We start from the raw sequence: 27650 nt of genomic DNA on the forward strand, positions 1-27650 counted from the left end.
TGAATGTGCGCATACAAATAGAGGATTTCCTTCTGTTGCTAATTTGACTCACATCGGTACGAACTTCTCTCCCTCACCAAAACCATTGCTTGGTTGAGGAGATGTAATCTGTGACTAACAATCTTAGGAAAGCTGTTTGGAAACTTTTTATACTGTTTATTTTGCTGTGGTTAAAGAGAGTTTTAAGTCTTTAATTCGTATATTGCTTCAAAAATGCAGCCAAAATTATATAAGGGATATTGCTTTTGTATGAACCTAATGGTTCAGAACTGAAAGGAAATATAAGGTGTCCTGATGTCATCTTTCTCTTTTTATTGTATGTATATATACATTTCATTCTTCTAACAGAAATGAGGGATACATGTTCATTTGAAATATCTTCCTGTGCTATTTGTAACAGTTTAGCAGAAAAAATATTAACATATTATAAGTAAATGTTTCGGGAATAGTAAACCTTTTTGTTATGCAGCATTTTGCTAATTTCCATGTTTAATAATTTATAACTTGATTTTTGTTTGCTCATTCAGTGAATAATTGACTTTTTAAAAACAAATTCTATTCATTCAGAAAGATGCGCTCTTATGGTCCAAAAATGTACCCATTGGTGATGGTGAAGGTTACGATGATGGACCTGATTTGGAAAGCTGTGACTCTAATGAAACCAGTACCACGGGTGAGGAAAATGATGGTACGTGATGGTTGACTTGTGAAATGTGGAGACTTTTGTTTGAGGCCGTAAATGTTCAAAACAGTGATGTCCAACTAATTACGTAAATTGAGAGGATTTTCCGCTGTGGAGTCAATGAGATGTCTTCAGTTGGAAGATTGCCGTAAAGGAATCAAGAGAGACTGTCAGAAGAAATTTATTTTGTAATGAGGTTGTTACAATTTGGAAAACTTTGCCAGAGGAGGTTGAGATGGAAACTATTTAACTTTTTAAGGGAATGTATTGAAGGGCTCTGAGGTAATAGGGCTGTGAGCTGGAACTGTGGATTTATCTGTTGGTCTTCAACTTTTACTGAAGAGTGATAGAAGCACAAAAGCCTGAAAGAGAAATAAAAATATCCAAGGCATAAAGTTGATGCATTTCCGGAGGCTTCCTGAGCCCACAGCAGAGTTAGAATGCTTGCGCTAATAGATGTTTACACATCTTGGTGAATTTTATGCAATTTTGTATTTCACATTGAAAAGATTTTTCATACAAAGAAAACTGATTTAGGTTTTAAAACAATGTGGAATAAATTGCTTTGAGTTATGATTGAACCTATCAATACTAATGCCATTATTAGTGAAATGCAGAGTGTACGAGGAACACAAGGACGGCAGCAGTCTAAACACTTAATTTTTTTCACTCCATAATTAGTGTCACCGGTGTCTGATGAAAGTTCTTCAAATGCATCATGTTCCACTGATCATCAAGGCAAACAGGTGTCCCCTGGCAAACACAACAGCCACAAAGCAACCCAGCAGGTAAGTGAGGCTCTGAGATAAATTGTACTGCAGTTGAAACCATTCTTGATCAGTATATTTTAGGAACTGTTAAAATTCCATATTCTTGCTTGAAAAGTTTTCAGACAGTAGTATCTGCTGTTTTTTAGAATGTAAAATATATTGATAAATGATGACTGAAAAATGGAAATGTTATCTGCCACTGATCTTTGAGTTCTTGTAAGATAGTATTGGATGGCTTTCTGGTTTCCTCCCCAGACTCATGTTATTTAACAGTGTTTTAGTAGTATTTACGATTGGTACATAGCTGCACTGCATCTAAAAGGGCTATTACAGTAACTGAAGAGCTGATCTATGTTTTTGTATCTAATAACTATGAAGTGGATTTATTATTTTTCCAAGTGTAGAACTCCACAAGCTTTGCAAGTACTTTCTTGAATTTTTTCTTGCCCTAAGGTATTATTTTATTCTTGAATAATATTTAACATGTATATAATTCAACTGGATTGCCATCCAACTAAAGATGCTGTATACTTGTAAATAATCTAAGTAAAAGAATGTAAATATAAATGAAAAATTATAAAATGCCAGTCTTCACCCATGAATGTGGGGTAGCCATCTGTGTTTTCCCCCTAATTTATATCCAATGTGTGGACTTCAGATACATGCATGGCAGCAACCTCCACATGAGAACTTGCTTATCAGTACGCACAAAACTTCTCAGGCATCTGCACAACCACACAGCTTAGAGGGAACTTTGACATGGTATAGTTTAGGTTGGTTTATACTGTAATCCATAGACAATAATGATTGCAGGTTTTAATAGAAGACATGTTTTAAAAAAGTAAATTCATATTCAATGCGAGCATTGTTGGAAAAGCCAATATTTATTGCTTATTCTTAGGTTGCTTTGAGAACATGTCTTGAACAGTGTAAGGATGAAATTGCTTTCCTGTGTTGTCAGATAAAGAATTGCAGGACTTGGATCTAGCATTGCCTTGAGCAATAAAATTATTGGAATAGGACACCAATTGATCAATTGTTTTCCCTTAATTCAAGTACAAGGAATATTGATTTTTCCATTATTTCAAATATTATGCACTACCTCTGAACCAGGAGGCCAGAGTTCAAGTCCCACCTGCCTCAGAGAAACTGAACTCTGAACAGGTTGATTAGAAAATGTTAAAATAAAACAAACATTATACACTGCTCTGACACAGATATGCTGCAGAATTGGTTAGATATAAATTGATTGGATGTAGTTGCTCTAATTTATTCCTTGGTAAATCTACTTTATATGAAGTGTCATTCTATGGGGTAATTTGCACATTAAAATCAAGATTTCTATTAGGTATTGGGAAGAGGTTGTGCCTATAGAATTTGCACATATTTGCAATAGAAGAATCTAGCTTTCTTGATACAGTACATTTGGAAGTCCTGAAGGTATTTATAGAAATGTTTGCATTAAGGTAAAACAATTGATTTAAATATTGTTTTAAGTATTTGTTTCTGGACCGTTCTATCATTTTAAAAAAGTTTTTAGCTGGTCATTTCATGCATCTTGCCAAGTAAAACTGTTTGGGCTTCCAATTGGAAAAATTAAGTGAATCAAGTTTTATTGGCTGTCTGGTCACACTTGTTTGCCCTTCACTGTTGAATGTAACAAGATCTATCCTAAGTTGCTTGGAATTGTTATAGTTACAGTATAGCATTTCTGCATTTTGTTACTATTTTCATCTGTATTGATGTATAGCAATTATAATATGTAGGAAGTTTCCAACTATTGCTTCTGAATAGGGAGTTTTTGTCCAATTACCTGGGAGATTTAGTCTAATAATAGAGTACTGAACAACTAACATCTATCTTCCTGAAGTTGCCATCTTTTCTAGTCTGTTACCAACTTACCCAAGTATGATGGAGCCTGGTTAACTGTATTTGTTGGTCATTCATTGTATCGTGTGGATATAATCATCGGCTTAATACAGTTGGACAGAATGCCTGATGCTTTACCTGTAAATGCTGTACTGCCAAATGTGGCCACCAGGAACTTGGACAGTAATCTCGATCAGATTTTTTAAAATAAAACTATTTAAACTGAGATTAAAATGATCAACGTTTCCAGATTCAATATTTGATTTTAAAAAATTGACCACTTGCTTGGCCCTCCACGGTAAGAACTGCATTTTCCTTTCCTGATCTGATACATGAAAGGTGATCTAACTGAGGTACGTAAGGTGATAGGTGGTCAATTATAGTTGTTAGTGACTGTCAAAGACAATAAGACGCTAAAAGGGTTGACAAAGTAGATATAGCAAAAAATGTTTCCTCTTGTGGGGAAATCTGGAAGGAAAAGTTATAGTTTTAGGAAAAGGAGTAGTAGATTCAAGACAAATGAGAAGTTAATTCTCTCAAAGGGTTGTGAAGCTATGGAAGTCACTAACTCTGGTGAGTCGGGACACTGAGTAAATTTAAGGAGGACATAGATTTTTAATTAGTAACATGTTGAAGGTTTATGGGATGTGTGCAGCAAAGTGGAGTTGAGGCTGTGATGAGATCAGCCATAATTGAATTGAATGGTGCAGCAGACTTGAGGCTGAATTGCTGATTCCTTAGAGTTCATATATACTTAACAACTCTCCATACCAAGATGGATGACTTCAATTTCAAATTTTAAATTTGAAATTGAACTCTCTTGTCCACCTGCCTGCCAAAAGTGATCTTGCAAGCCAATGAGTGAAACCATCAACACTTTAAAGCCAGTTATGGATAGGCATCCAATTGTGCCTGTCAGTGATATCCCAAAAACTGAAAATTTGAGTTTTACAAGCCATTTTATCTACAGCCAAATCCTACAGATAAATGAGGAGGAAATGACGAATTAACTTTTAGGGCGCTATGTTTGACATAGTGGCCTTTATGTATATTTTTAGTGATCTGTTTAACTTTAGAAAAGCTGACATATGTAATCCTTTCTTGGGAATGCTCCCTTGCCCCTTTTTATACCCTTTGTCGTTTGAATTTCTTCTCACTGTCATATTATGAACTTAATCTTCTGATGGTTTGCTCACCCTCTCCCTGATCCCTGTCTCCTCACACGTGGAAAATTGATTATATTTGTCTGATTTTGCCCAGCTCAGATGACCAGTCACAGATCCGAAGAGTTAACTTTGTTTCTCTCCCCACAAATGCAATCATACCAGTTGTATTATCAGCATTTTCTTTTAATATATTGACAGAAGCTTTCCTGACTCTCGCTTCAATAAAACGTACACAATTAATTCTAATTCAGCTTGGCTCCATTAGTTACTTGAAATAGTCAGTATTCATATCGGTTATCAAAATTAAGATTTAATCAGTATTATTGGAAACGGAATTTTTCCATGGGGTGAAACCTTCTACAAGCCTCCAGGCTCCAAGTTTAAATCTGGCAAAATAGTGAAAATGAAATGTGATTTCAAATGGAGAGATGTTGCATGAGCTTTGAACTTCATATAGCCAAGTCTTGGGTTGCATATAACAAGTGATTGTCGACTCATCTTTACTTTGTGTCATGAGGGAATTTTTTTTTCCAAAAAATGCAGCATGGACATGTGGTTATTAGTTTTTGTTCTTAATGTGCTTATTTTCCTTTTTTAGGGAAAACTTTGTTTTGTTCTACTTTGTTTCTGGGTTGGAGATTCTCGAATTAGTGCATATAGTTTACAAATTAAGGCCACGTAACTCGGGGGAGATGTGAGGAAACACTTCTACCACACAAAGGGTGGTAGAAGTTAGGAACTTTGTTCCACAAATGGCAGCTGATGCTAGATCAGTTAATTTTACATCTGAGATGGATACATTTTTGCTAAGCATAAGTATTAAGGCAAAGGCAGGTATATAGAGTTAGGCTGCAGATCAGCCATTGTCTCATTGAATAACGGAATAGGCTGAAACAATTGAATGGCCTACTCCTGTTCCTGTGGGAAGTGCAGTAAAATCTAGTAACAGCATACGTGGATCAGTAATGGAACATGTGTGTCCTAGCTATTAACACTGCAACGCTAATGTAAACAACAGATCTGAAATCATATCCTACTTGTTCTGATACATTGGTTAGTCTCTTCCTATCAACTTCACTAATGAAGAGAATTTCCATACACTTTTTTCTGGAGTCAGTATTATGCTATCATACTGAAGTTGCAAGTTGGAGATCTAACATGAGCAGAATCATGAGACTTAGTTTTAACTTGCTTGGTTCAGTGATTGCATTCTTGTCTTTGAGTCAGTATAGAATGTGCAAAAGCTACTCCAGAACACTTCAGTGTACACTATAGACCGACTCATTAATGCAGCACTGAGGGAATGCTGCTGTTTTGCATTAAGATGCAACATTAAACCAAGGCTTCATCTTTGATTGTAAGAAATCCTGTAGTACTATTCAGAAAGTGTGTGCCAGTGTCCTGGTTAACATTCATCCCTCTTCTAATGAACTTCGCCTGCTCATTTGTTTAACTTCTTTGTTCAGATTTGGTTTATTATAAATTGGCTGTAGGTCCTTACATTTTAACAGTGAACATGCTTTGTTGCCTGTGCAACACCTTGGGACATTGTGCCTTTCGCAGTCTCAAATCAAGATAGTTCTTAGAACTTTATATTTAAAAGTATGTGCTAAAGCTTTTCATTTAATGACATGTAAACAGCTTGTAAAGCAACAGCCAAAAAAGAAGATTGGAGTTCCGGTGATGATGAGCAAATCCATTCCAAGAGTTGTGCTGACACCACTGAAAGTAAATGGAGAGCATGTGGAATCAGCTTCAGGTAAAATGCAGAGTGCTTGTGTAGAAATGTTAATTTTTTTCCCATGCAATCATTGTTTTGCTAAGCAAATTCCTATGAGAAAAGTATGAATGTGTTATCAAAGTAAACAAGCAGAGTTATAGCATAGAATTTAAGTGTTGGTGATGAGTAACCACAGCTACAAGAATGAAAATGAAATATAATGTTTGAAGTCAACTAGGAGTTCTCTTCCATGTTGAAACACATTTTGAGGAAGCATTGAGGATGGCAAGGGCAGAAAATGTACTCTGGGTGGGGAATTTCAATGTCCTCCATCAAGAGTGGCTTGGCGGAAGCAGCAATCCTGATTGAGCTGGTTGGGTCTGAAAGGACATGGCTGTTAGTCTGTGTCTACAACAGGTGGTGAGGGAACCAACAAGAGGGAAAAACATAATTGACCTCATCCATATCAATCTGCTGGCTGCAGATGCATCTATTCATGATAAAAGTGACCACTGCACTGTCCTGTTGGAGACAAAATCCTGTCTTCACATTGAGAATAATCTCAATGTTTAACTTCTTTGTTTTGTGGTACTATCACTGTGCTAAATGGGACAGACTTCAAATAGATCGAGCAATTCAAGACTGGGCATTACTGAGGTGCTCAGGGCCATCAACAGGAGCAGAATTGTACTCCAGCACAATCTACAACCTCATGGTCCAGCATATTCCCCACTCAACTATTGCACTCGAACCAAGGGATCAATCCTGGTTCAATGGAGATTACAGGAGGTCATGCCAGGAGCAACACTAGGCACACTTGGAAATGAAGTGTCAATCTAGTGAAGCTACCATGCAGGACTACTTGCATGCCAAACAGCATACGCAGCAAATCATAAACAGAACCAAGTGATACCACAACCACTGGATCAGATTTAAGCTCTGCAATCCTGCCGCAACCAATTGTGAATGGCGGTGGATGATTAAACAATCCATTAGAGGAGAAGTCTCTGCAATATCCCTATCCTCAATGATGGAAGAGTCCAGCACATCAGTGTAAACGATAAGGCTGCAGCATTCACAACAGTCTTCAGTCAGAATTGCTAAGTGGGTGGTCTATCTCAGCGTCCTCCAGTAGTCACCAGCATTACAAATACCAGTCTTGAACAAATTCGATTTGCTCCCCATAACATCAAGAAACAGTTGGAAATACTGGATACTGCAAAAGCTATGGGCCCTGACAATAATCTGGCAATAGTACTGAAGCCTTGTGTTCCAGAGCTTGCTGCTCCCCTAGCCAAGCTCTTCCAGTACAGTGACATCGACTGAACAATATGGAAAATTTCCCAGGTCTATCCTGTACATAAAAAAACAAACAAGTGACAAATCCAACCCAACCAATTGCTGGCCCATTAGTTTCCTCTTGATCATCAGTGAAGTGATGGAAGGTATAATCAACAGTGCCATCAAGCAACACCCGCTCAACAATAACCTCAGTGACACCCAGTTTGGGTTCTGCCAGGGCCATTCTGCTTCTGACCTCATTCCAAACTTGGTCCAAAAAGCTAAATTCCAGAGATGAGGTGAGTGTGACAGCACTTGATGTCAAGGCTGCATCCAACCTAGTGTAGCATCAAGGAGTGCTGCCAAAACTGGAATCAGTGGCTATCAGGGACAAAACTATCTGCTAGTTGGGGTCATTACTTGGCATGTAAGAAGATGGTCGTTGTTGTTGGAGGTCAGTCATGTCAGCTCCAGAACATCTCTGCAAGAGTTCCTTAGGGTAGTGCTGAGGTCCAGACATCTTCAGCTGCTTCATCAGTGACCCTTCCCTCCATCATTAGGTCAGAAGTTAGGATTTTGCTGATGATTGCTGAATGTTCAGCACTATTCTCAACTCTTTAGATACTGAAGTAGTCCATATACAAATGCACCAAGATCTGGACAATACCCAGGCCTAGGCTAACAAATGGCAAGTCCTGTTCATGCCACACAAATGCCAGGCTATGACTATCACCAATAGAGACAATCCAATCACTGCCCCTTAACATTCAATGGTGTTAACATCACTGCCCCACCACCAACATCCTGAAGGTCACCATTGACCAGAAACTCGACTGCACTTGCCACATCAACGCAGTGACTACAAAAGCAGGTCAGAGACTGGAGATACTGCAGTGAATAATTCCCCACCTGACTCCCCAAAGCCTGTTCATCTACAAGGTGGAAAACAGGCCTATGATGGAATTCTCCCCACTCGCCTGCATGAGTGCAGCTCCAACAATATTCAAGAAGCTTGACACAATCCAACGAAAAAGCAGCCCACTTGACTCGCACCACACCACCAACACTCAGCAGCAGCAGTGTGTACTATTTACAAGATGTACTGCAGAAATTCATCCAAGATCCTCAGATAGCACCTTCAAAACCCACAACCACTTCCATCAAGAAAGGCAAGGGCAGAAGATAGACAGGATCATCAACAGCTCTAAGTTCCCCTCCAAGCCCCTGACCATGCTGACTTGGAAATGGATCACCATTCTTGCACTGTTGCTGGGCCATGATCCTGGAATCTGCTCCCTATTGGCATTTTGGGTCAATGCACAGCAGGTGGACTGCAGCTCGTTCCCACCTTCTCAAGGGCACCGAGGGAAAGACAATAAATGCTGGCCAGCCAGTGACGCCCACATCCCACAAAATGAATTTTAAAAAGTGTCACAACTCTCAAATTCTCTCCTCTTCTTGGGATTCCTGCTATTTTCCAAGAAGGAGATTTATTGGGAATTCTTTCACTAGCATCCGGCTGAGTGACCCTCCAGCTCTGATTAAGTGCCTCATATTTGAGATCACTTTAGTTCAAGCATGGGCCTTACTTTTGCTAAGTTACTCCATGTCAGAAGCAGCCTTGAAATTTGATAACCCTTCGCTGCATATACGTAGTTCCTGACGGATTGCTCTCACTTCTTCTCAAAGCTGTTTTCTCTGAAAAAACACACACAGGTAAAACCAAACCAAACTAAAACCAAACTCATTGCAATCTAACCCCATGGGACTGCCACTACCTGCATGTTTTTATCCAGATGCATACTGTCCTGACTTGCAATTATATTACCATTCTCTCATTGTTAACTGTTTCAGAATCCTGAAACACCTTTTTTAACCACACAGTGTGGCTCCCTGCACTCCAGCGACAACAGTGGCTCAAGAAAGCAGCTTACAGATTGTCCAGAGTAGTTGTACAATTTAAAATAAAAATAGGTTGCAGGTCTGGAAGATATCACCTGGAAGGGAAGTGACAGTGGATGTATGGGAACAGCACCACCTGCAAGCTATCTTCAAACCCACCTTGCTGACTTGGATCTTGCTGTTCCTTCACTGTTGCTTGGCCAAAACCCTGTAATTCATATCTCTACAGCAATATGGACAGTAGGGGGTTCAAGACGATGGAGGCATAAATGGTGGTGTAGTGGTGTCGCTGCATGAATAATCCAGAACCCCAGGCTCATGTACTGGGTCATGCGTTTGAAATCCACCATGGGAGATGGTGAAATTTAAATTCAATAAAAAGGGAAAAAAATATCTGGGATGAAAAGTTAGTCTAATAATAATTGTGTAACCACTACTGATTCTCGTAAAAATCCATCTGGAAGGAAATCTGCCATCCTTCAATAAAATACTGTGGACTCTAGGTGGTAGAGGACTTTACATAAACTAGCTGAAAGCCTATTTTACTTTGAGAATAGAAATACAACTCTGGAAGCATGTCAGTAGTAGTGTGATCTATATTTTAGTCAGAAAGTGTTATGAATGGAGGAGCTCGTGTTAAAATTGTAATGTTGACACCTTGCTCAGCTGTTTTGTTTCCTATGACTTTTGGGTATTTGATTACTTTAGCACAATTTTCTATTACAGTATTGTTTTCTGATAGTAGAGGACAAGCTTTTAGACTCTGAAGAGGCACTCTGCTCCAATACATTTGTTGCATTCTTTGTGTTATTTCAGTTTACATGAGTGTAAAAGGGGAGACAATGGCCTTGTGGTATTATTGCTAGACTATCAATCCATAAACTCAGCTCCATGTTCTGGGGACCTGGGTTCGAATCCTGCCATTTAGAATTTGAATTCAATTTTTTTTTTGAAGTCTGGAATTCAGAATCTACCATGAAACCGTTGCTGAATGTTGGAAAAACTCACCTGGTTCACCTCCGGGAAGGAAATCTGCCATCCTCACCTGCTCTTGCCTACATTTGCCAAAAATACAGTGCTTGACTCTCAACTGCTGTAAACTGGCCTAGCATGCCATTCAGTTCAAGGGTAGCTAGGGACAGGTATTAAATGTTGGCCACCCAATGATGCCCATGTTGCACAAGTGAATGAAAAAAACGTGAAATTCCAGATTCGCTCATTTGCATAAAGTACACTAAGGAGGAGAAAGTGAGGTCTGCAGATGCTGGAGATCAGAGCTGAAAATGTGTTGCTGGAAAAGCGCAGCAGGTCAGGCAGCATCCAGGGAACAGGAGAATCGACGTTTCGGGCATAAGCCCTTCCTGCTGCGCTTTTCCAGCAACACATTTTCAGCTCTAAAGTACACTAAGTACCTTCTCTCAAAATATTAATAGACTTTGCTCTGTAAGTATATTAATTCCTTGTTCAAGAGTTTACTTTTAAGAAGTTAACATTACTTGAACAAAAAGATAGAATAAAGAGAATAGAGAAAGGATTTTAGTTTGAAAAATTAATTTATAGAATTGTGTTTGAGTAGAAATCAAGGGGCAGAAAACAGTGCTAGAAATAGTGAAAGTAATTGATCTAAATAATACCTGTATAGTTCAATTGTCAGATTTTTGTGTACATCCAAATTTGGATGTCTAGCTTTTTAAAGTAAGCACTTAATTTGCAGTATTTCTTTCTCTGGTAATCTTTTTAAATCAAAGAATTGGAATTTCTTTTGAGCGGCAAAATGTTTATCAGAAAATGTTTAGCATATTAATGGCCAGTTTGCTCATGTTTAGTTTTCTTCAATCTTGTTCAGATCTGAAATTGAGACGCTAACTGTCATAGATCAAGACCATAGTTTCCTTTTATGTCCTCCTCTTTTCAGTTTTTAGAGTTACACAATTGAGTAAAGGAAGTATTTATTTTTCAGCATTTGCAGCAAAGCACACCGATGGTGAATCAAGCAATGCATCTAGCATTAGTTCCTGCACAGTGACTTCAGGGAGCACACAATACAACCGAACAGAAATGAATAAACTTCAGTGTAGGTCTAGCCTGAACCGGAAACCTGGACAGCATTTCAGAGCCCTGAGAAGGCCAAGCACGGGTAAGAAGTGATTTTTGTTACTTTTTAGGATAATGTATCTGTTGTAATCTTGGAGAATGAAATGTTGTTTTAAAATGCTATGTTCTACAAAGTGCCCAACTATTCATGGCCTAAAGATGAAATTATACTTTGTGCCTCTGGAAATACAGAGCATGGGTTATAAACAATAATCAGGACTGTTTATTGCTCATCCATTGATTTACATACACAGCATCGTTTAAAAATATTTTGTTTATTTAGTCATTGATTCCTTGCAGTGGAACCATGCATGTTAATGTCAGGTAACTTACAACTTGTTGGATGTTGTGTTTTTGTGGTGTATTTCAACAACTTAGATTTGTATAGTGCTCCTAAGGGAACAGAACATCATAGATCTACAAATGTTAAATATTGCAGATGTTGGAAAATGAATTTTTTAAAAATTGCTGGAACCACCCTGTCATCTGGAGGTATCTGTAATTTGAGACAGTATTGATATTTCACAGCAATGTTAAGGCATGGTATGTTTCATAAAGCATTTCTGATTATACCTATCAGGTTTGCAGTATTTTGTTTTCATATCAGATATTTAATAAGTTTGTTTTAATAGCTGTTACAGAGATGTGGTTGTCGAGTGATCATGATTAGGAATTAAATAATCTAGGATATTTCAGTTCTAGAGCATATGGGCAAAATGGAGGATGGTTTCCTTGAATAAAGAGAATAGAGAAAGTATTTTAGTTTGAAAAATTAACATATAGTATTAGTTTGTGTCTGAGTAGGCATCAAGGAGCAGAAAGCAATGCTAGAAATAACTTGCTGGCTTTGTAAGAGGAATTTTAGCATTTGACTCTTTAACAATTTTTTTGAAATAATCTGCCAAAACTACCTCCTTTCAAAGTCAACTAACAATAGATGCTTTTTTTTGCAAGTAACACAAACATCCCACAAAAGAATACAAAATTAAACTTAGAGGACTAAAATTATGTAACAAGGCAGAAAGAAATACTCATTCCTTTTAAACAAAAATTGAGGCAGTTTTCTAGGTCAAGATGTAATTGACTGGAGGATGGGCTATTTGAGATCAAATACTGTGCAGAGAAGCACGTTTAATAACATCGTAAAGGAAGCTCTGGAGAAAGATGATCATAATGTGACAAAATGATGTTATGACTTTGAGAAAGGTTTAGTTCAGAACTTCAGGAAACTAGGAACCTAAATTTCAATAAAACTTGCAAAGGTAAGGGTGAATTGGGAAATTATTAAAGGATGAGATGATAGATGGGCAAAGGCACGGATTTAATACACAACAGTTGGGCCATCTGTTTTTCAGCCAGGATTCTGTAGAACCAGAGGGTACATGAATATGAAATAGTTGAACTTGAAACATGAAATATAACATTCTGTGGTTGCTATGAACCTGAAATTAAACTGGCCTAGCCATACAAATGTTATGGCCACCAGAGGAAGTCTGAGGCAAGTAAACTGCTTCCCGACTCTGCGAAGCCTGTTCTTCATTTACAAGGCAGCATGTGATAGAATATTCTCAACACTTTAACGATTGCAAGTATTTTATTCCACCCTATCCACCACCTTAAATGGTTATTGCCTCAGCCCCCAATGCATAAATGTTTACCATGTAAAATATGCACTACTTCAGCTCACCAAGGGTCTTGCGACAGCGCCTTCCAAACCTGCCTTCTGTACAACCTACAACAACAGATGCGTAGGAGTGCCAACACTTGCAAGTCTCCCTCCACGTCCTGACTTGGAATCACAGTGTCATTTCTTTACATTGCAGTGCCAAAGTCAAGGAAATCCCTTCCGATCATGTCTACATATGTACCTACACCACTTGGGCTGCAGCGATTTTAAAAAACCATCTCACCGCTACCACCTTGCATGCAGTTAAAGAAATAAATATTGGTTCATATTGCTAAATAAAATAAGATTTAAAATAAAATTCAAATGCATGAAAGAAGTTTTTTACTTCTGATCTGCTCACCACTGTCTTTCTCACTCTGTGACCCTTGCTGCTGCTGTTGATTCTGCAATCTGAGCTTCTGACACATCATGCATCTTGAACCTCTAGTTACAATTGATGTTGCTTGCCAAACCTCTTGTTTGCTACATGTAATGCTCTCTGATCATGTCTCTCTCTGACTGACTTCTTCCTGAATCCTCAATATGCCAAAGTCTCTGTAGCTGAGCAATAAGAAATACAGAAAGAAACTTTGTGAAGTCATAAAGATGTACAGCATGGAACCAGACCCTTCAGTCCAACTCGTCCATGCCGACCAGATATCCTAAATACGACTAGTCCCAGTTGCAAGCATTTGGTCCGTATCCATCTAATCCTTTCCTATTCCTATACCCATCCAGATATCTTTTAAATGTTGTAATTGTACCAGTCTCCTCCACTTCCTCTGGCAGCTCATTCCATATATGTACCATACTCTGCATGTAAAAACTGCTGCTTAGGTTAGTTTTAAATCTTTCCCCTCTCACTATAAACTTACGCCCTTCAGTTTTGGACTCTCCCACCCCTGGGAAAAAGAAATGTTTATTTACCCTATCCATGCCCCTCATCTTGTAAGAGATAACATGAAAGCCAAAGTGGCAACAAGAGGGAGAGTTATCAGCAGTCTGGAGATTCAGGGAGTGGGAGAGGCATGAATTGGGGAGGGTGGCGCTGAGTGAGATGGAGTCCTCAGAAAAACATGCAATCAATTGTCTTAATACAGTGCTGTAACCTTTACAGAGGATTGAGGCATTTGTTCACAAAGGGATATTTGGCTCCACAAATTATTTATTTTTGTTGAGGCACTTGAAGTTGGTTTTTGGATTATTGGATGTTCAAAACATATTTTCAGGCTACTTTTTTCCAGGAAGACTGCCTTGTGCTTATGTCATGAAGGGTTAAGAGTTTAAATCAAATTCTGTCAGGTGCTAAATATTAAAAATCCTACAGCCAGCTTGTAGTTTTGTGATTTCTTTTTGTCTCTTCAGCTACAATGAGGTGTTTCATGGTTTTGTATTTTGAAAGCAGGACAGATGAAGCGGAACAGAGGGGAAGAGATTGATGTTGAAACACCTGGATCAATTCTTGTGAACACGAATCTACGTGCTTTGATTAACTCACGGACTTTCACTTCTTTGCCGCTACATTTTCAGCAACAGCTGCTATTTCTACTGCCAGAGGTGGACAGGCAGGTAGGGATTGATCTGAGCATGGATATTGAATGCATTTTTATCAAAAGGAAAACTATGCACACTTAATTGGTGAAAAGAGAAGGGAGAATAAATACTGGGCCTTTCTTATTCAAGATGACAATTTTGACACAGTGGGCTAAAGGGCCTTTTCCCATGCTATAACAAGCCGCTATGACTCTAATTTATGGCCATGTTTTATGTGACAAACCATTGTATTGGTTCTGACTAAATGCAGCGTGTTAAGCCTTACTTTCTCCACTTGATATATTTTGTTCTTTTCAATTGTGAGGGTAGGACTAGAATTAACATTTCAGATTAATGAGCTTTATCAGATGATTGACCTGAAAACTGGTTTCTCTCCACAGCTGCTGCTTGACCTGATCACTATTTTGGACATTTTTGATTTTGTCATATTTTGCTTTTGCCTTGTATTTTGTCTGTAGAAACAAGCATTATTTGTGATCCCAATCGGATTTATGCACTCCATGCATTGGTTTCGATTATGGAAATGAATTTAGAAGCACTTGCTTTGAGTGTTTAGTCTACTAAATCAGGAACATTTTATCTAAAATTGAACATTGAATAATTTGAACACAGCTGCATAGATAACATCAAGTCAGGAAAGCTTGTACAAAAATGTTTAAATTGTCAATTAACGTAGTGGGATTTATTAATTAATAGTTAAGGCATAGTAGTTTTGTCGATGAGTGCATCTTTGTATTTAAATGAAGTGAAGTGTCAAAATTATCCTGAGTTCAGGGTGGGGGCGGCGGTTGGAGAAGAGCTGTGGAAATTATGGAAAATGTTATGGTAGGGGGAGGGGAGAGCTTGGTAGAAGTTATTGAGGTTTCTAGAATAGTGCAGACCATGTAAAGGCTCAGGAAGCTAACTTCCGGCATGGCTGATAAGAGGACAGCTATTAAGCTGGGGCCAGTCACACAGACTGACGGTGTTGTGCTTATATACACGATTTTACGAAAAAGAAAAATGAACTTGTGGCACAGATTGAAATTGGTGATTGCAATGTTTTGGGTATCACAGATGTGGCTGCAAGGCAATCGGGGCTGGGAACGAAATATCCAAGTGAACACTTCATATTGAAAGGACAGGCAGAGAGGGCGGAATTGCATTGTCATTAAGAAAATAAATCGATAAAGATTAGAGTTGGAAGGCACAGAATCTGTGCGGATACAGTTGAGGAACTGCAAAGGAGAAAAGACCCTGTGAGGAGTGATGTACAGGCCTCTCTTAGCAATAGTTAGGATGGAGGACAGAAAATAAATCAGGAGATAGAAAAGGGATGTAAGAAAGGCACTATTACAATAATCATGGGGCAACTTCAATACGCAGGTAGACTGAGAAAGTCAGGTTGGTAGCACATCTCAAGTAAAGGAATACATGGAATATCAACATGACAGTTATTTTTGGATCAGCTTGTTAGAGAACAGGCAATTCTGGATTTCTTTATGTATAATGAAGCAGGTTTGATTAGGAAGCTTAAGCTGAAGGAACCTCCGAAGGTACATTGACCATATTATGATAGAATTCACCTCAAGTTTGATTGGAAATTGTTGAATCAGACATAACAGTATTCCAATTGAGTAAATCTAACTGCAGAGGCATGAGGGGAGGAGCTGGCCAGAATTGCTTTGAAGGGGAGCCTAGCATGGAAGATGATGGAACAACACAGGCAGAGTTATGGGAGTAAAAATGAGGCTGGAGAAGTAATGTAGTAGAAGTCGTAGACGAACTGAATAGGTATTTTGCATCATTCTTCACAGTGGAAGACACCAGTATCATACTCGAACTTCAGGAGGGTCAAGGGCAGACATTAGTGGCGATCACTAAGCAAAAACTACGAGGGAAACTAAAAGATCTGAAGGCAGATAAATCACCCAGACCAGATGGATTACACCCCAGAGTCTTGAAGGAAATAGCTGAAGAGATTGAAGGCATTGGTGGTGATCTTTCAGGAATCACTGGAGTCGGGAAAGTTCTCTAGAGGACTGGAAAATGGCTAATGTAACATCCATGTTTCAGAAGGGAGAAAGGTTGAAGGCAAGAAGTTATAGGCCTAATTAGTCTAATGTTTTTTGTATTCATTATGCGATGAGGGTGTCACTGGCTAGGCCATCATTTTTGCCCATCCTTAATTGCCTAGAAGTAACAGTTTAGAGGGAATTACATTATGGTGCGTCTGGAGTCACATAAAGGCCAGAGCAGGTAAAGATGGCAGTTTTCTTTCCCTGAAGGACACGAATGAGCCAAATGGGTGTTTCCAGCAATCAACAATGTATTCATGGTCATCATTAAACTCTTAATTCCAGATATTTATTGAATTCAAATTCCACTATCTGGAACGTTACCTAGGTTTCTGGATTAACAGTTCAGTGATAATATCACTAGGCCATTGCCTCTTTATCTGTCATTTTGTAAGGTTTTAGTCCATTAATAAGGATGAGATTGCGAGTACTTGGAAGTGCATGGTCAGCACTGCTTCATCAGGGGGAGGTTATGCCTGACAAATCATTTGGAATTTGTTGAGTTTATAAGCAAGTTAGACAAAGGAGATCCAGTGGATGTGATCCGGTTGGATATCCAGAAGGCCATTGACAAGGTATCAACTCTCAGGAACCTGCTAAATAAGATAAGAACTCATGGTGTTAGGACCAGGTCCTGGCATGGATAGAGGATTGACTGGCTGGCAGAAGGCAGAGTGAGGATAAAAGGAGTTCCTTACAGGATGGCAGCTGGTGACGAGTGGAGTTCTGCAGGGTTCTACATTAGGACCATAACTATTCATGTATATTAAAGATCTGGATGAAGGAACTGAGTCCGTTAATGCTAAATTTGCAGTTGACACAAAGATAGGTGGAGTGATTGGTAATGTTGAGGAAGTGGGGAGGCTGCGGAAGGACTTGGGCAGGCTTGGAAAGTGGACAGTGAAATGGCAGATGGAATAGACTATGAGAAAGTGAGAGTTTATGTATTTGTTTAGGAAGAATATAAGTGCAGATTATATTCTAAACTGGGAAAGACTTCAGAAATCTGAGGCACAAAGAGTTAGGAGTCGTAGTTTAGGATTCTGTTAAGGTTAAAATGCAGGTTCAGTTGGCAATTGGAAAGGCAAATTCAAGAGGGAGAATGTTGCCAAACAAAGGGACCTAGGGGTGCAGGTGCATAGCTCCTTGAAAGTGAAGTTGCAGGTAGACAAGGTGGTGAAGCTGGTGTTTGGCACGCTTGCCTTCTTTGGTTAGTGTGTTTAGTACAAAGTGATGGTTTGCCATTTGTTGGTGCTTTTCAGATTAGCTAATCAAATATGAGCAAATTACTGCAGAGGTTGGAATCTGTATTGAAAATTTAAAATGCTGGAAATCACGGTGGGTCAGGCAGCATCTGTGAAGAAAAAGCAAACTAATGTTTCAAGTCTAGATAAATCTTCCTTAAAGCAGCTCTGGTGAAGTGTCTTCTATACTCAAAGTTAATTTGCACTCTCTTCATGGATGCTGCCTGACTCGTGATTGCCAGCATAATTTAATTTTATTAGCTAATCAAATGGCTAGTTTCAGCACTCCCAGTGTACTTTTATGTAGAAAAGTTTAAAATGTTACTGAAATATCAGTAATGATGGCCACTGCTTAGTATTGCTCCATCAGTGTTTAAGATCACATTCTGTTCTTGATGTCCTCAAAAACAGTTGATGCTAAAGCTGACTTCTGTCTGAAGGTATCATCAACCGATTGAACCCATTGGCTGTCCACTCTGAAATATCTGTTCTGGAAGTTGCTTCAAGAATAGTAATTTTGAAGATCATGTTTTGTAGGCAAAATCATTTGCAAGTCAGGTGGATTCTATTCAATGCAGAATTGTGGCATGTGGTGAGATGTTGAACATATTGTTTAGGACATAAAATGAGTGTTATATTTACTTTGTTGCCTAAAGGAGGCCATTTCAACTGTCCTTCAAACTGCACTGAGAACTGGAGGACATTTGGGACGTTCTTTCGTTCTTTCTTTTCCCATTGATCACCACAAATGTTCAAGCAACTTAACTTCATAGTACATGTACAAAATCTTTCCTTTTGTGGTTCAGTACGTAATGGGACAGATTTTCTTTAAAGCCAATATTCGTTGAGTCAAAGAGGAATCTTGCAAGGAGCTTCCAACACATTTGTTCGTGTTTACTGATCATGCTACATTGTCGCAGGCCCTCATAAATACTCTAGTTAGCATTTTGGGATGGTTACATGGCTCTGAAGTTATTTTTGAAAGCTCTTTGCGATACTAGTGTTTTCACAATTTTTTTTTGTTAGAACTTTCTCAGTATGATAGCATATGTCCATATAGTTGATATGGGAGCTCTGAAAATTAAGTATCGGACTTTCAAGCATGTTCAACCATTCAGTTGCTTAATGCTCATCAATTTCTTAACTCCAAACAGCCACCATGTTCTTTATATTGCTCCTGACAGAAATCTATTTATTGCCATTTTAAAATTACTAATTTTGATAGTACTTACTGTTTCTTGTCAGAATGAAACTTATACTCCAGCCAAACTTTACCTGAAGTTTTTCATACTTTTCTCATGAATGCTATGGTTTTGCTTTGAAGGTTTTTTCAACTTCTTTCAAAATCTTAAAAACCTTAATCAAATCACCTTCAGTCTTTGTTCTTGGAAATGTAAACCTGAATTGGTAATTTTCTCATGCAACGTCATGAACCTGAGATGGTAACTGTTTATCTCCACAAATGTGCTCTCGATTTCCAGAATTTTCAGGTTTTATTCCAATTGTATATGATGTTATAACAAACCTTTGAAATTAAAATAGCATTCTACTAAACAAACTTGATGCTCCTTCCAAGGCTTGTATTTCCTTTGTAAGATGTGCCTGTAACTGCACCCAGAACTCCAGGTGTGGTTGAGCCAGAGCATTCTGCAGCTTCAGTAAAAATTTGTTCCCTTTGTATTCTAGCTCTCTAGTTATAAAGGCTAGTGTTTCACTACTTTAAAAAAAATACCCTATTCTATCCTTCCTTGGTCTGAAGTGAATGACTTCCTATTGAATATGTTGAAATCTATTTGCCACAGCAATTCAAGTAATTTGTGTACATAATATCACATTCCATCAGCACTGCTAACAATGCTGTCTACCTATGTGTTTATGGCAAATTTGGATATGTGGCATTTTATCCCAATGACATGTCATTAGACGTCCCATTGGTTCTTCAAGAAAGATCATTATGGGACATGAGTTGTTACTGCAATCTATTCCAGCCTCTCAACTCTTTGATATCTATGACTCTCCAGTTCTGATTCTGTGGCATCCCTGATTTTAATCATCCATATTGGTGTCCATGCTATTGGCTACCTAACACCTAAAGCACTAAAATTCTCCCTCCAAACACAATTTTTCTCTTTCTCCTTTTCCTTAAACTTATTAAAACCTACTTGTGGGACTTGAATCTGGGCTTCCTGGTTCAGAGGTGGGGTCAAGTGAGAACATCTTATAAAAGATTAATTGTTTCAAGCATCAAGACTGAGCTTCTTTAGAAACCCCTTTGATTAATATGTTGGTGTCATATATTAATCTTTTAACTGGCTTCCTAATATGTAAAAAGACACGAATGGTGAATTTCTGTAGCACTCCACATTTTGGTTCTGAAATGTTCTGTTTGGTAACTTTTTTTTTTGTTTGGTTTGTTATTGAGAATAGAAATTTAATCCAGTTCAACTGCAGATTGGTACTTTATAAAGTGGTAAAGCTAAGTTCCTGCCATTGATGATTGATTGTTTTTTCTTTCCTCAGTATCTTGTCTGTGAATGTGAGATTGGTTCTTGTGTGTAGGAAAAAATAGAGAGGAAAAGTCACTATGGACCAATTCATATATGGCTTCAGGAGTTGGTTGGAACTGCTAATACTATACGTGGATTTTGCAGATGAACGCCTTAGTATTGAGACATCAGCAAGAGAGGAGATTTGATGACCAAAACCAATTTTTATTCTGGTTCTTATCAAGTTAAATGCTACAAAAGGTTGCCTCTTCTAATCTTAATCAGTGCTCTTGATTTTAAGAAAATTAGCATAGTCTTGGAGTTTCTCTTGCGCATGGTGAGTTTTGTTCGCAATATGCTCGTGATTAATTGAAGATGATAGGAATAAACTTGAACCAACATTAAGTAGGTGCTTCAAGGTATTCAATTTTTAAAAACTAAAATCTTGAAATTGAGAAAAGAAATTCCTAACCAGGGTTCAGAATTTTCAATTAGATTTGGTTTTGCTGAAAATTAGCTTGAGTAACACAGAACCCTGATGTGCTTTTTTTGTTTTACACAGTGGATGGTGGTTAGCTGTGCTATATATTAGGACTAAAATGGGTGATGGTATGGGTGAATAATGATGTGCAGACCAGTGGGTGGCACTGTGATCTGTAGCAAAATATAAGTTTTAAATTCATAGGTCATAATTGTGAACTTGAAATGAAATTTTCATTCACCTCTTCTCATCAAGGGGTTTCTGTTCTGTAGTTAAGTAAATATTCTACTGTTTTTTTTGGAGATGAATTATTTACTTGCACTATTTCCAGATCATTTTGCTTCACACAATCCCAGTTGAAGTACGTTGTAAGTCTACACTATTATGTGTTAACAGTACCAAGATGTTCCTTATAATGAAAACCAAATTATTTCTTATGTTTGCCCATTTACTTGTTTAAATTTATATGAATGACATACGAACATGAGGGCAATGTAGCAAAGCTGCAGTCTTCAAATGGCAGCGTAACAAAAAAAGCGCAAGTAGAAAGGAGTGGGCTGTTGTGGAGAGCCTCACACTTCTCAGTTTACTGGGAACAGATGTTTCTCTGCAGATGCTTCAGTGAGAGAAGATTAACTATTTGTTTAACCGGTCAAACTGGTTTGTTATTTGCTGTTTCCACTGCAAGCTGAGCCTAGCTTAATGCTAATTAACCAAATTTTCGCAAGACTGAAAAGTTGGTTGCTTCCTTTTATAATAAGATGAAGTTTCATGACAAGTCTAATTGTGGTTGTAGTAGCCACTAGATAGTAGAATATTGTTTTAAGCTTGTACTTACATTGGTATTAATTAGTTTTATAAGCTTCACTCCTATACTTTAATGTTGCAATATATTCATGTACAGTACTGAAAGCTCTTCCCACCACCCCAAACCTCCTTCCACCACTTGGATGTGTTTTCACAACTGATTCAACCCATGTTGGATTCCCATATGCACATGCTTTAAATTGAGTGTAGGTTAATGAAAAGTAAGAATCTGGCTTTTTTCTCCATCTTTTCAAAACTGCTAATAATTATACAGTATACACCCCATTACCAGCCTTGCTATGTTCAGTTAACTGTACAGCAACGTGAGTCAAACCTGAAACCTTGTTAATCTTTTAAGGCTAAACTTAGAATCATTGAAGTTGTCTGTGGTGTTATATGACCGCTTCAAACAGAACTTTAAGGTATGTTTTAAATCTATTATTTTAACAAGCAGTGATGGGAGCTTGAGAGTATTTTGTTCTGCTTTCTTTGGGGGAAAGAAACTAAAAGTTGTGATTTCTGAAATTCAAAGTCATATCTGAATCTTGGGTGTCTTTTTTTTAAGTAGGGGGAAGAAAACTTACACTACCAACTTGGACGTGCTGTTCTTTGTTGTATTCAACCCAAAATTGGACTGATTCTGATAGATTTATAAATTGATCGTGATCCAGACTTTGGATTATCTGTTTGTGCTGAATTAATATGTTCCAGGTGAACTAATATATGCCTAAAGGAGGTTTCATAGCTTTTGAAGCATGTGGTTCAGTATTTATTAGTACTTGGATGAAAAGTTCCAGTTTCTGTACTGAATTTAAATAGAATTGTTTTCTTTAACTCTTCTAGGTTGGCACTGATGGTATAATGCGGCTCAGCAGTTCAGCCTTAAATAATGAGTTTTTCACCTCTGCAGCTCAGGGATGGAAGGAGCGATTAGCAGAAGGTATGCAGCCTACTGATATAAGTTGTATCTTGATTGTTTAGTAGACTCATAACCTCATTTTAAAATAAACTTTTAGTTTTACTCCTCCAGAGGATCAACACTAGATGCAATGCACTGAGTAGCCTCCATATGTGCTGTAAATTCAATGAATCGTAGGAAGTAAATTACTTGTTTCCATTTGCTCTTTTTCATCCCCCTCCTAGTTTCCTTCCTTCCATTTAGCAGCATAAGATTAATTCAGTTGCTTAAAAATCACAAACCAGCAGAGTGGTAGGGGTTCTCTGTAAAGTAACAAGGAAAGCTTTGCACCTCAATTCCACTTGAAAACAATGTTTTCTTTCTAAAATATGAACCATACTGCTGTGCTTGCATTCAGTTCAAACACAGATTAATTCACTTTGTAACTTCTGTGTGCATGCCAGGTGGTTTTCCTTGCTGCTTTGACAACCACGTAAGCATCTGTGGTGGTGTTGCTCATATTCTTCAGATTTGTTGTCTTTTACAAGTGTTTATGTCACACATCTTAAAAACAATTGAAATTAGCAGGAGGAAGAGAGTGGGAGAAGCAAGGGAGTAATGCTATCTTTCTAAGAAGTTCTTAGCACCCAAAATTGAGACTTGAGAATGAGTACCTGAATAAGTTATTTAATTGCATCACATCTTTATGATGTAACTATACTTTTGTTCAGTGCATTTAAGAAAACCTAAAGTATATTTGTTATTTCCAGTTTACTTTGCAAGATATTTTCTGAAATAAGTATTCACAATATAATTGTTTTAATTTGTGGAGAACTGCATTTCACCTGATGTACAAATTGGAAGTTATTTTTCAATTTTTTTCTCACTCAAGTTTGCAAGTGAAATGCTTAGGCAATTTCGAATCAAATCTGGGACATGTGTCCTGCCTGAAAATAGGCCAAGAATTCACTTTAGCATTCTGTAGAGGTATGTTTTGAGACTTGATTCAAGAACCCCTGTTACTATTTTTATCTCAATCTAACTTAGTTATGCTGATGAAGTAGGTTTGAGCTTAATATCTCGGTCATTGTAGTGTCTCTGTCATGATTTATAATTGTTTTTATGAAAAAAGGACCATATTTGAAGAAATAGGAGCAGAAGTAGACCAACATGTGCACGTTCCTCTCCAAGCTGCTCACCATCCTGGCTTAGAAATATCTTGCCATTCCTTCATTGTTGCTGGGTCAAAGTCTTAGACTTCACTCCCTAAGGTCTACCTGCAATTATATGACTGTAGCAATTCCAGAAGGTAGCTCACCACCATCTTCTCAAGGGCAACTCTGGCCCTTCACATCTGCTCCACCATTCAATGAGATCATGGCTGATCTTCTGCTTTAAGAGATGGTGCAGGAAAACTGTGTTAATGTATTACTGTGTAGAAATCTATTAATCTCAGTTGTGAAAATAATTATTTATGAGCTGCTTCTACCTCCTGGAGTTAGCAAATCAAAAGTTTCACTACTCAGAATTGAGAACAAAACTGATTTCTGCACTAAATGTCCAGATCCCTATTCTGAGACACTGTTCCATGGGATTTGGTATGCCTCAACCTCCCAAATTCTAGGGATTAGTTTAGTAGACCTTTGCATTACCTTTGTGGCAACTACATCTCTCTTGCATAAAGAGATAAATATTTCATGTAACACTCAAGTCTCAAATTATATAATTGCATGAAGCATCTTTTATCTCAAATAATCTTGCAATAAAGGACAATCTACCATAAACCTATTTAACTGCTTGCTGTACCTGCATGTTAACTTTGTGATTCATGAACAAGGATACCCAAGTCCCTTCGAAGTTAGTTTAAGTCTTACTGTATTTCTATTGTTCTGATCAAAGTGATAACCTCGCATTTTTCCACATTGTATTTCAGCTGCCACAGTTTTGCCAACTCTGGTTGCCTCTCCAAATCACTTTGAAAGTGTCTTTGCTCACGTTGTCACTTAGTTTTGTAAAAACCTGAAAATATTACATTTAATCCTCCCATCAAAATCATGACTATGGATTGTGAAACCACAAGGACCCAAGCAGTGATCTTTCTCTTCCTGCAAAACTATTTTGACTCTGTTTTCTGTATGTTAATCAGTTAATTATTCTCCCTCATTTCATGTGCTTTTATTTTGCTTACCAATCACTTGTATGGAACTTTTTTGAAATGGTTCCAAAAATCTAGATTTACCATATAAACTGGTTCCCCCTCCTCTACTCTGCTACTTGTATCCACAAAACTCCTTAACGGGTTTGACAAACACAATGTCTCTTGCAGAATTCTATGTTGATGCTGCCAAATCCACCATTATTTTTAAAGTGTCCTTTTATGGCTTTCCGTATTGTAGTTTTGGATATGTTCCATTTAACTGATAATATCCTCACATGTCAGTCGCTCCCTATTTTTGTTCTCTCTCCTTTCTTAAAATGCAGGATGACATTTGCAATGTTTCAATCAGTCTGGTGCATTCTGGAATCTCTATAATTTTGAAAAATGACTGTCAGAGCAGCTTCTATCTTTAGAGCCACATGTTTCATCACTCTGATGTAGATCATCAGATGCAGGGAATTTAACTACTTTTGTTTCCATTAATTTCTCTAATAGTGGCAGATGGAGTTTACTTTATATAAATGTGAGGTGCTGCATTTTGGAAAGGCAAATCCGAGCAGAACTTATACACGTAATAGTAAGGTCCTGGGAAGTGTTGCTGAAGAAAGAGACCTTGGAGTGCAGGTTCATAGTTCCTTGAAAGTGGAATCCCAGATAAACAGAATAGTGAAGATGACTTTTGGTACCCTTGCCTTTTATTGTTCAGTGCATTGAAAGGAGGAGCTGGGAGGTCATGTGGTGGTTGTGAACGATGTTGGTTAGGCCATTTTTAGAATACTGTGTCAATTCTGATCTCCCCTGCTCCAGGAAGGATGTTGTGAAACTTAAGAGGGTGCACAAAAGATGTACAAGAATGTTGTCTGAATTGGAAGGCTTGAGCTATAGCGAGAGGCTGAATACGCTGAGGCTATTTTCCATGGACGGCGGGAGGCTAAGGGGTGACCTTATAAAGGTTTATAAAATCATGAGGGGCATGAATTGGGTGAATAGCCAAGCATTTTTTCCCAGGGTAGGGGAGTCCAAATCTAGGGGGCATAGGTTTAAGGTAAGAGGGGCACAGATTTAAAAGGGACCCAAGGGACAACCTTTTCATGCAGAGGGTGGGGTGTACATGGAATGAGCTACCAGAGGAGGTAGTGGAGGCTAGTATGATTACAACATTTAAAAGGCATCTGGCTGGGTTCATGAGTAGAAAGGGTTTAGAGGGATATGGGCCAAATGTTGGCAAATGGGATGAGTTGGATCGAAGGTCTGTTTCCATGCTGCACGTCTCTATGACTACTCTTTTTTTTTGACTAATATTAATGTGTCATTTCCTGATTTACACAACTACATTAACTATTATTTCTTAAGGATATTTTTAGTATTTTCCCCACTGAAGCAAAACATGAAACATTTAGAGTCATAGAGTAGCAGCTATGTAGCACAGAAACAGATGCTTCAGTCAGACTCAGCCATGCTGACCAGATAGCCTAAAGTAATCTTCTCCCATTTGCCAGCACTTTGCCCAAATCCCTCTAAACCCTATTCATATACTAATCCAAATGTCTTTTAAATGGTACTATAGCAGCCTCCATCACATCCTTTGGCAGCTCATTCCATACACTCACCATCCAGTAATCACATTCCTAGCTTTGCACACAGTTATAGGATACACCTGATCAGGTCCTGGTCACCTTTATGCGTTTTAAGACATCCAGCATCTCCTCTAAAATTGATATTTTTCAATGTGTCACCATCTATCTACCCACATTCTATATCTTCCATATCATTCTCCACAGTAAATATTGATGCAAAGTGCTCATTTAGTATTTTCACTCCTCTCCTGTGGTTCCACTCATCTGCCTTGCTGATCTTTGAGGGGCCTTATTCTGTCCCTGGTTACCCTCTTATCCTTAAAGACTTCTCCTTTAACCCTATTTGCCAAAGCTATCTCATGTCCCCTTTTTGCCCTCCATTTTCTTAATTCCCATTATGCATTATGTTTGAAAGTGATGTAGTTCAATCAAAAACTAGGGTGATAACTCAAAAAAAGCATGCTATTAAGTAACATGCAACACATTATAGATGGGCCCCTTACAAGCAGACACAGGATTATAATGGGAATTAAGAAAATGGAGAGCAAAAAGGGGACATGAGATAGCTTTGGCAAATAGGGTAAAAGGAGAAGTATGTGTTGTCCCTCTTTATGGACTCCTTTACAACAAGATTGCTAATTAACCTCTTTCATTGTATAATACTAGTTCTAAAATAACCTAGTTAGTTCCTAAACACATGGCTACAGGAAAATAGACTACAAATACTCCAAAAAAATTTGTCTTCCACAATATTACTACTAATTAAGGTTTGCCCAATCTATATGTAGATTGAATTCCCCAGTAAATACTGTGTTCTCTTTTGTTACACCCATTTCTAATTACCTGACTTTTATTGTAATTTACATTTATCACTGCTGTTTGATGGCCCATAAACAATTTCCACCCAAGTTTTCTGTCCCTTGCTGTTTCTTAGTTCCAGGAGAAAGTGAGGTCTGCAGATGCTGGAGAGCTGAAAATGTGTTGCTGGAAAAGCGCAGCAGGTCAGGCAGCATCCAGGGAACAGGAGAATCGACGTTTCGGGCATTAGCCCTTCTTCAGGAATGAGGAAAGTGTGTCCAGCAGGCTAAGATAAAAGGTAGGGAGGAGGGACTTGGGGGAGGGGCGTCGGAAATGTGATAGGTGGAAAGAGGTCAAGGTGAGGGTGATAGGTCAGACTGGGGTGGGGGCGGAGAGGTCGGGAAGAAGATTGCAGGTTAGGAAGGCGGTGCTGAGTTCGA

The 27650-nt window shown here is 38.2% G+C and overlaps 1 protein-coding gene across 8 annotated transcripts in view; it reads left to right on the forward strand.

Annotated features, from left to right (window-relative positions):
- Positions 1-27650, forward strand: part of LOC122560167 (polycomb group protein ASXL1-like) — a 106527-nt gene that overhangs the window by 56601 nt on the left and 22276 nt on the right. For 6 of the 8 annotated variants that reach the window (XM_043710512.1, XM_043710511.1, XM_043710514.1 and 3 more), the window contains 6 exons: positions 568-688; positions 1364-1470; positions 6129-6246; positions 11351-11527; positions 14553-14719; positions 22623-22719. In XM_043710512.1, coding sequence (XP_043566447.1) covers positions 568-688; positions 1364-1470; positions 6129-6246; positions 11351-11527; positions 14553-14719; positions 22623-22719 — 787 coding nt within the window. The remainder of the gene's footprint in view (positions 1-567; positions 689-1363; positions 1471-6128; positions 6247-11350; positions 11528-14552; positions 14720-22622; positions 22720-27650) is intronic. The other 2 variants (XM_043710513.1, XM_043710518.1) reach the window with 2 other exon arrangements.

Source organism: Chiloscyllium plagiosum, chromosome 20 (genome assembly GCF_004010195.1).
Source record: "Chiloscyllium plagiosum isolate BGI_BamShark_2017 chromosome 20, ASM401019v2, whole genome shotgun sequence".
Taxonomy (NCBI): domain Eukaryota; kingdom Metazoa; phylum Chordata; class Chondrichthyes; order Orectolobiformes; family Hemiscylliidae; genus Chiloscyllium; species Chiloscyllium plagiosum.